The following is a 10,101-nucleotide window of genomic DNA, read 5'->3' as shown; positions in this document are numbered from 1 at the left end:
TCATTTCTAAGAAGTCATCACTAAACCTACGGTCAACTAGATATGCTTCTATGTTATCTTCTAAGAGTTATATAGTTTTGTGTTTTACATTTAGGTCTGTGTTCCATTTTGAGTTAATTTTTATGAAAGATGTAAGGAAGGTCTGCGTCTAGGTTCATTTTTTTTGCATGTGGTAGATGTCCACTTGTTCCAGTACCATTTGTTGAAAACACTGCCCTTTTCTCCATTGAAATGCTTTTGCTCCTTTGCCAAAGATCAGCTAACTGTATTTGTAGGGGACTGTTTCTGGACTCCTTATTTTATTCTCGTCCATTAATGTATTTGTCTATTCTTTTACCAGGACCACATTGTCTTATTGTGGTAAGCCTTGAACTTGGGTAGCGTCAGTTCTCCAACTTCTTTCTCCTTTAATATTTTGTTAGCCATTCAGGTTTTTTGCCTTTCCATAAACTTTAGAATTAATTTGTTAATATCCAGAAAATAAAAAAATTACTGGGATTTTGATTGGGATTGCATTGAATTCATGTATCAGGTTGGGAAGAACTGACTACTTAATAATATTGAGTCTTCTTATCCATAGATATGGAATATCTTTCCATTAATTTAGATCTTTAATTTCTTAAATCAGAATTTTGTAATGTTACTCATGTCTATCTTATACATATTTTATTAGATTTATACCTAAGTATTTTGTATTTTTGGTACTAATGTGAATGGTATTACATTTTTAATTTTTTAATTGAGGTATAATTGACAACATATCAGCTTCAGGTGTACAACATAATGATTCAATATTAGTATACATTGCAAAATGATCACTACAATATCTAGTTAACATTCATCACCTTAGTTACAAAAATATTTTTTTCTTGTGATGAAAACATTTAAGATCCTCCTCTCTTAGCAACTTTCAAATATACAATACAGTATTAACTGTAGTCATCATACTATACATTACATCCCCAGTACTTATTTATTTTATAACTGGATGTTTGTACCTCTTGACCCCTTTCACCCATTTCTCCTACCCTCTGCCCCTACCTCTGGCAACCACCAATCTGAACCCATTTTATTCTGTTCTTAATATTTCCTCACATGGCTCACTTATACTTACCTTACTGGGAAAACAAAGACAGAAAGAATTTTCTTCCAGGCTCATGGTAGGTTCAATTTTAGAGCCACTGTATTGCCTTTATTTGAGTGTCAGTGTTGAAGCCATTCTGTAAAAACATGAAGGTAAATGCTTTCCTTCCTATATAGCAGAGCTCCAGAGAAAAAAGTAAGATGTTATACATTCTCCTCTCTTACAAGAAATTGTTCTAAAAACTATTTGGAAACAAAGAAGAGATAAGTTTCTGCCTGTGTCCATGCAATTTTTTCCCCTACAGCTTAAAAAAAAAAAAAGAAAAAGGAAAAAGAAAGATAATATTTCTATTTATGTCAAAGGGAGCATAGTAGCTAGGATATACAATTAACTCTGATAACTTTTTGTTAGTGGCTCTACCTTGGTACTGACACATTTTACTTCAAGTCATATTACCTCTGGTGCTACTATATCAGTAAATATGAAACAAAATACTTTATATGTTTATATACTAAGGGGAAAGAGAGATGGAAACCAGCCTTTTTTGAATATTCTACACACATCAAGTACTTCTCATTTTTTATAGATCCTTGATAAGTAAGAGTTATTTTCCCCATTTTTATAGATAAAGAAATATAGATTAAAAGAAGCATTTTACTTGTAGTGAAATTATCTGTTAGTGAAATTTATGTATTTGCCTCCTATATTACTCTGTATGGTCTCTGCAGGCAGGGACTGGTTATATTTGTCATTTTACTTTAGTTTCTAACTGTGTTTGGCACATGATAGATGCCTTGCAAAGTTTGTTGGAGCGTGGAAGGTGACCTGCCTTAGACCACATAGCTAGAGAAAGGTAGTGGCCATGATTTAAAAGCCTGTGTTATTTCCCACTGTACCACACAGCCTGTCTTATCTCTATCACCTCAAGAATGGGTTAGGAAATGGTACTGGCATTTGTATCAATATCTCCTTAGTAGTTTTAAAACTTCGTGAGATGCATTAGATTTATAAATCAATCTTTGCTTAATGCTTCAGAGTTTGGGGTAATTGCCCTCATATGATTCGTGAATTAGTTTCAGCCATACTATAAGTCTGTTGTGGTCAGGTGCTCAATTATATTATTTAACCCTCACCCACATTCTGTAATTTTGTGATTCTGTGATGCTAAATTTGGACATGTTATATATAGTACACTCATTATCCCAGCTTTGCCATTTACCCCTTGCGCAATTTTGAGCAAATTATTTAACCTCTCTGTGCCTCAGTTTTAACATTTCTAAAATGGAAATGATGATTTATACCTTATTGGATGGTTTAAAGATTAATGTTTAATTGGGATAACATATAGAATGCCTGGTACATGACAAGCACTAGATAAATGGTGCTATAATTCATTTATCTTGATAGCCTGGAATGATGAGCTCTCAGTGTATGAAGAGAAAGTTTGATTGGTGTAAAAAGAGCCTTAAACTTGGTACTAAATACACAGAAATATCAGATACAGGACAGGGAAGATGTGGCTTATCAATAACATGTGGAAAAGTCCTAGGGAGCCTCAGCTGACTGCCTCTGCTCAGTCCTTGTCAGCATTATTATGTGGCAGCCAAAAATAGGTTTTAAGGATAGAGACCAGGTCCATGAAAGGGACAGTTTTTCACTCTGTCAGAAGAAGCACAACCAGGCTGGTGAGAAATTGTAAGCCTATGCCATATGAAAGAGTAGATAAAAGGAGAAAATTTAGCCTGAGTGTGCATTAGAAAGTGGAGATGGGGGAGAGGGAGGTTGGAGTGATAAAATAAATCTCCATTTTTAAAGGGTTATTGGGTTAGATTTGTTCCCTATGATCCTAAGGGGTAAAATGATGACCAGGGATGGAAATTGTATGGAGGAGATTCCATTTAATAAGCCTATATTTCAAAGGATTAAAGCTGTATAAAAATTAAACTACCTTTCTTGGCTTTTAGTGATCAAGCAGGCCAGATAAGTATATTGCTGGGAAGCCGTAGAGAAAATGCATCACCACCTCTGATTGGAGATTGGACTAGAATCAAATGATCTTCAAGACCCCTCCAACCTTGATATTTTTGTGATTTTATACACAAGCAAAATATGGGTTATTTGTAATGAAGAATATAAAGACAGTAGTGATTAAACCAACTCCTTGCCTCAGTGGATCTTAGATTTTAATTGGAAAAGTAATACGCACTTCAAAAGTTTTAACAGTATTAGGACAAAGTCACAGTAAAAGAATGTCATAGGGCTGATTATGGTTAATTGCTAAGTGAATGTTAGAATTAAATGCTTTTCAATCTTTTATGTTTAGTTACTCACAAAGAAACTGAGTACCATGATCCCAGGGGATGGGGAAAGTATATTTATATGTTTATAGGTTATTATCCTGATCAGTTAAAATAAATGTCGAGTGCTTCAAAATCTTAACAATTGCCAAAGCTTATTAAATAAACTTTACCGTGGGCAGAATATATGAAGGTCCAGGTGTTACGCTGATATTTCAAGGTTAGAACTGAGGTGACTGAAGATAAGATAAAGTTTTCTTTATAAAGTTTTTGAAGTTTCATTCCACATTAAGTATTGAGTCCACCAGGGCTAGGACAAGACATTGCAGTGTTTGGTAAAATTGGATCATCTGCTTAGAGACAAATGCATTTTTTCATGATTAAGAAACTGGTTCGGCATGTGAAGGATCAGAGTATATTTAAGAAATCTCTGTACATTTCACTCAGTGTTTCCATGAACTTGAAACTGCTCTAAAAAATAAAATTTATTTTAAAAATTGTTCACATCTTTATATATTTTAAATTAATGGAGTCAAATTTAGTAATTTAATGAAGTCTAATTTATGAAACTCTGAATTCATAACAGTTTTCAGGTAAAGTGACCATCAATAACCTGGGAAGACTATATTTACCACACATCCAGTTAGTCAGAACTCTTGACATCTTCAGCTGAATATTATATGTGCTTTGTCATTGGGGAATAGGAAGAGGAAAAGAATGAGGTTATACCAGTAGCATGGATCCTAGGAAAGTAAAGCCCAAAGAACAAAAATCTTGCAGTGTTTATCCCTCAGCAGCCAATCTGTGTAGCAAATATAACTTTACATTGGGATAGACATCTGTGGCAAAATAGCTTAATGATGCCGGAAGACTCTCTAGCCATGAATATTCTCTAAGTCCACTTGCTCACCAGAGCAATTTCTGACTATCATTTGATTTCCCCTCTTGAGGAGCCTGTTAGGAACATTTATACTTTTTATTAATTATATATATATTCATTGAGGAATACTACATATCTCAAAATCTTTTATACTATTCTCAAATATCTACTAATACAGTTTAAAAATACCAGATGTCTCTTTCCTCATTAGTAAAATGTAAGGAGTGGATTAACTCATCTCCAAAGAGTTCTTTACTTCTAAAGCTCTGTAGCTTTATAAAATTAGTTTAGCCCTAAACAAAGTATTGAAATTATTTTTCTTGGATGTAGTCGTAAATATTTAATCACATGGTATGATGTTCATACGATGTTGTTAAATTTAAAAAAAAGTTTTAAAGATAGATGTGTATAGTTTGATTCTGTGTGCATGCATACTCTAATTTTTTTTAAATAATTTTTTATTTTTCAATTACAGTTGACATACAATAGTAGTTTCAGGTGTACAAAGTAATTAGACATTTATATAACTTACAAATTGATCACCCCAATAAACCTAGCAGAATTCACTTTAGCAGGGCTCTGGTGCCTACCAAGTCTATTCTTTGGGTGTGTTGATTTTGTAGGTGGTTGAGTGGTGCTCTGGTGTGGTTTGAAGCTGGCCACCAGGTGTGTTGGTTCTGGAGCCTCTTGATGGAGGGGCTCTGGTGCAGGCCAAGTGGCAGATGGTTGCCACTTGTGCTGGGCTTTAGGTGCCAAGAGGCAGCTCAGCTGCAAACTGAGGCTGGCTGCCACTAGTGCCAGGCTTAGGGCTGCAGAGCAAGAGGTATGGGGCACACTGAGACCAGATGCTGCTTGTTTGGGGTTTGTGACTCTTTGAGAGGTTTTAGGAAAGTCCTCAGTATTAGCCAAGACAGGCCATTTGTATGGAAAGGCCCTGGAAGTGGCTTGGGTGGGCCCACAAGTTGGGTGAGGCAGGGTATCAGGGAATGACCACAGCAGGGCAAACAATGTTAGCCAAACAGTCTTGATGGAGACTCAGATATGGCACCCACCTGCTTCTGCAGGCTGGGTTGGGGGAGCACTCAACAAAAGAATAATGGCTTCTACAGTACTTCTATGGGTAGAAAGCTGCCCCTCCCTGAAGCCAGACAATTTAGTTCCACTCTCATAAGTCCCTGGTAACTTTCAAGCTGCTGCCTTAGTGCTGGAGCTCAAAGTCCATCAGTGAGTAAGTCTGTGTGTGGGCTGTTAAGAGAAACACCTGGGACTCTGGTAGCCCTCGATCTCACTCAGCCACAGCCTTTGCTGGTTTTCACAGCCAGAAGTTATGGGGACTTCTTTTCCTGGCACTGGAACCCTGGGCTGGGGAGCCTGGTGTGGAGCTGGAATCCCTCACTTCTCAGGGGGACCTCCACAGCCAAGATATCTCTCCTGATTTTAACTGTCACACGTAGGTGTCATACCAGCCCATTCCACATCTTCATCTCCCCTACCAGTCTTTACATGGCTTCTTCTGTATATCCCTAGTCATAGAACTTTTGTTCAGCTAGACTTCAGGCAATTCTCAATGATGGTTGTTCTGTAGTTTAGTAGTAATTTTGATGTGGTCATAGGAAGAGACTACACAGCAGTTAGTTACTGTGCCATCTTGACTGGAAGTTCTCCCATATTTTAATTTATAAATATATGTGGCTATATGTATAAATAAGCCACATGTATTTATAAATTAAATATACATACATACATTTTTAAATTAGATATGGCACTATGTTGACTATTGATTGGTTATTACTGATTTTCTCTGTGTAGTAAGATTACACAGTAGTAATTTTTGTTTTTCTCTTTCTTCTCCATAAGTTTTATTTACCAGTTGAATTAATTTTATAATAGAAAAAAGCATACAAGTCCGAAAAAAAACAAAGTATCTTTGTTTTGTAAATTGTTTTAATTCAGCACTCTCTGAAAGCTAACACATTGAAGGAAGATCCAACAAGAGACCTGAAACAGCTTCTCCAGGAGTTGAGAAGTGTGATCAACGAGGAGCCAGCTGTGCCTCTGGGCAAAACTGAGGAAGATGGGAGAACACCATCTCTGGGAGTCTCATATGTGGCTGTGTAAGACCGAGTGTACTTCAGAATGAGAGAGCTTCTCTCAGCACTGGTTTTCCATTGAGTTATCTATATGTTACAATCTGAGAGATTGAGATTTAAATAACTTTGAAGAGTATCTGACATTACCAGGAAAACAATGTGAAATTGAAGGAGTTTAAAGTAAAACAACTTGACATCAAGAGAAAATAATACAGTTAGTTATTCTATTCAGAAAGAGAAAATAATACAGTTAGTTATTCTATTCAGAAAGTAGTCATCACTCAAAGTTACATTCATGCAGTAATATATTTCACATCCCCCAAAATTTCACATCCATTATCTTACTTGGTTATCACAATGACAGTTTAAAACAAGATGGGGCAGGACTTATTTATCCCATTTTACAAATGAGTAAAACACAAGTTTCAAAAGGGTGACTTGCCTACAGCCACATAGTTCAATGGTAGAGCTGAATCTAGAACCCTGAGAACTACATAATTCTCCAGGTGTAAGCTAATGAGAAAGGCCTTGGTTCTCTAGAGGTAATCGTGCCAATGACATATCGAATTCATAAAAGGTCAGATCCAAAAAGTATTCAACCAGTTCACTAGCCCTTCCTTACACAAAACTACAGACATCAATGAGATCCTGATATTCTTTACAAATACTATTTTAAAACATTTTAATATGGTATAAGAATTTTCAGTATTATAGTACTCATTGTATACTAGTTGTTAGTATTAAAACAGCCCATTTTTTTAATATTCATTTCCTGGTTATATGGCAAATCCTAATTGTAATACTTTCTGAAATAATATTTATATGTAAATAATCTCCAGTTTTTTAAGATGTTCGGTTGGTATATATTAACCCAAGGTAGCGAAGTATTAGCTGGATTTATCTAACTTTATTAGTATTATTAACAGTAATAGTAAAATATTAATAACAGCCCACTTATCTAGCATAACATTGCATATTCTGAAACATATCAAAAACATTCCATTGGCCACTCCATCAAAAATTATTTATATATGCAGAGCACTTTTATTTTTGTCATAATTCTATAAGGCCAGGCAGTATTTTTAAGCTCATTTAACAAATGGATAAACTTAGGCAGAGACTAGGTTGCTTCCTCCTCTGAAGCAAAGAAGCAAAGCCAGAAGTAAAAGTTAGAGCCCCTGGAGACCAGCACTAATCATTCTACAAGATTGCCATAACTTCCCTGATCAGATTTTTATCACTTCAGCAATTATGGCCTTGAACTATAGCAGACTACGTTGAACATGAATGTTATTTGTCCCTGCCTTTATAGAGTTTATATTAGTTTGCTATAATTCTACTACAAATCAATGGTCTCCAATCTTTTTGGCATCAGGGAATGGTGCTCCTATGAGAATTTAATGCTTGATGATCTGAGGTGGAGCTGAGGCAGTGATGCTCGCACTGGGGAGCGGCTGCAAATACAAATGGAGCTTCACTTGCCAACTTGTCACTCACCTCCTGCTGTGTAGCCAGGTTCCTAACAGGCCACGGACTGCTACTAGTTAGTGGCCTAGGGGTTGGAGACCCCTGCTACAAATTACCTTGTCACCAAAGTTTAAACTCAGTCTAAAGCTTTTAAGAGTCCATGGAACAAGAAAGCATTTCTGAGTTGATGAACTCCAGGAGTAGCCCTTTGCAAAATTTACTTGAAGGCCTAAAATCTACTGTTGTTCCTTAAGGAAGAGTTAAATACATATGAGCAATTGGTTATTCTAAAAATACATGGAATCTAGAAATTGTTCTTTGATCGTTATCTGAGAGTTATACTTATACAAGGATGATGGAGTAAGAAGAGATTGCATTACTGAATCAAGCCTGAGATTAGAGATATACCATAGGTAAGAAGAATCTGAGATTCTAAATCTAATTAGTTGTTCCAAGAATTTTATATATCAGATCCCTAACCTCAATAAAGGATTTAAAAAAAAAACCTCACCGAAAACAATCTTTTTTCATCAATAATTGAATCACTGAATTTTAAAATGAAATTATAAAAAGAGCTTAAAGAAATGAAATCCATAACCCCTAAACAAAGACAACTTTTGAGAACTGACTTTAGCCACAAAGGAAAAAAGGCTAATATTAACTTGTTATTCATTTAAGACGCACAGGCTTTTGCTTACAGATCTTCAATAGCTCCTCACTGTATGCTGCATTAAGTACATGGTCCTTCAGGTAGATGTTGAAGAATCTCCCTAACTTGCCACCGGCCTGCTTTACTCCTGTGTTATGCTCTAATCAAAATGGACTTCTCCTGATTCCCAAAAGGAGTTCATTTCTTTTTGTCTTCAAGCTTTTCTCCATACTATTTCTTCTACCTGGAAGAGCCAGCGCCCCAGGTCTAACTCTTTTGAATCTGTGTTCGTCTGAAAATAGTATTGAAACAATTTTGTTTTATCATTAAGTTAAAATAATATCGTGTAGTCTTTAATTTCTCCCATCCTTCTACCAACAGAAGCAATAACTCCTTAAGGGACTCCACAGAAGGGAGCAAATCAAGTGAAACTCTCAGCAGGTAAGAAATGATCTTACCAGCCCCTGATTTTCAAAATATCCCTTTTACCACTGTTCATTAATTCAGGTCATTAGCTGTCTATAATGTGCCATACTCTGTGCTAGGCCCTTAGAATAATATGACAGTGAGCAAGGCAGACATGGGCCCTGTCCTCAAGTTGCTTACAATTGCAAGAACTGTTTACTGACTGATTACCTGGAAAAAAGAAGCTTACTTTTTCTTTTCTATTTTCACTACCTATAAAAAAATAGAGATTTCACAATCCTTTTTATATCGTAAGAATATGAAAATGAATTTTACTCTAAATTCCAGTTAGGCAGAGATTTACTCATTGCTGTATCTTCAACACCATGCATAGTACCTGCCACATAGTAGCCATTCAGTAAATATTTGGTTAGTGAATGAATTAAGACAGTATTATAAATATTTTCTTACTGTCCCTGCTACTTGATCAATATACAGTGTACTTGAATTTTTCTAAATATATCTTTCTCTTAACCTAAAAGAAATGAGTTTTGATTTTTTTCTCATCTGGATATGTAACACTACATTGTACCTAATATATAATAATATTATAGTATATATCATATACTATATACATAATTATGTTATAATCTATATATAATTATATACTATAACATAATATATATTATTATATAATATATAACATAATATAATATAATATAATATAATATAATATAATATAATATAATATAATATAATATAATATAATATAATATAATATAATATAATATAATATATAATACTAATAATACTAATATCTGCAGCTACCTACTACATATTTTTATTTTTCTATTTTCTGGGCATTTTAGACTTACTTATCTAATCTAATCTGTGACATAGATTAATGTATCATAATATACATTATTATCCCCCTGTATAGGTTAGAAATGAAGACTCAAGATTGCTTAAGCAACTTGCAAGGTTATACATCTTGTAAACAGTGGGTCAGATTTGAGCTTAGGTCTGGCTGGCTTCTAAGCTCAGGCTGTGACCACCTCCTGAGTTCTGCCTTCGGGTAGCTGGACTGACCTATTAGGAAAGAGCCCAATCCTAGGCATGGGACACAGAGGGGCTCCTTGCTGCCCTGAGAGAATTAAAGCTTTGCTATCATTTTTTCAATGATTAGAAAAATTTGGTTCCTTCACCAGTGATGTGTTTGTGAAGAAGAG

At 35.2% G+C, this 10,101-nt stretch overlaps 1 protein-coding gene across 1 annotated transcript in view; it reads left to right on the top strand.

Moving 5' to 3' along the window:
• CCDC158 (coiled-coil domain containing 158) overlaps positions 1-10,101 on the top strand; it is an 85,257-nt gene that overhangs the window by 65,331 nt on the left and 9,825 nt on the right. The window contains exons 20-21 of the mRNA XM_023530854.1: positions 6,215-6,375; positions 8,849-8,908. Of these exons, the coding sequence (XP_023386622.1) occupies positions 6,215-6,375; positions 8,849-8,908 (221 nt within the window). The remainder of the gene's footprint in view (positions 1-6,214; positions 6,376-8,848; positions 8,909-10,101) is intronic.

The sequence above is a fragment of the Pteropus vampyrus genome, unplaced genomic scaffold (genome assembly GCF_000151845.1).
Source record: "Pteropus vampyrus isolate Shadow unplaced genomic scaffold, Pvam_2.0 Scaffold56, whole genome shotgun sequence".
NCBI lineage: Eukaryota > Metazoa > Chordata > Mammalia > Chiroptera > Pteropodidae > Pteropus > Pteropus vampyrus.
The sequence above is the reverse complement of the archived record's forward strand: the minus strand, read 5'-3'. Positions and strand labels throughout refer to the sequence as shown.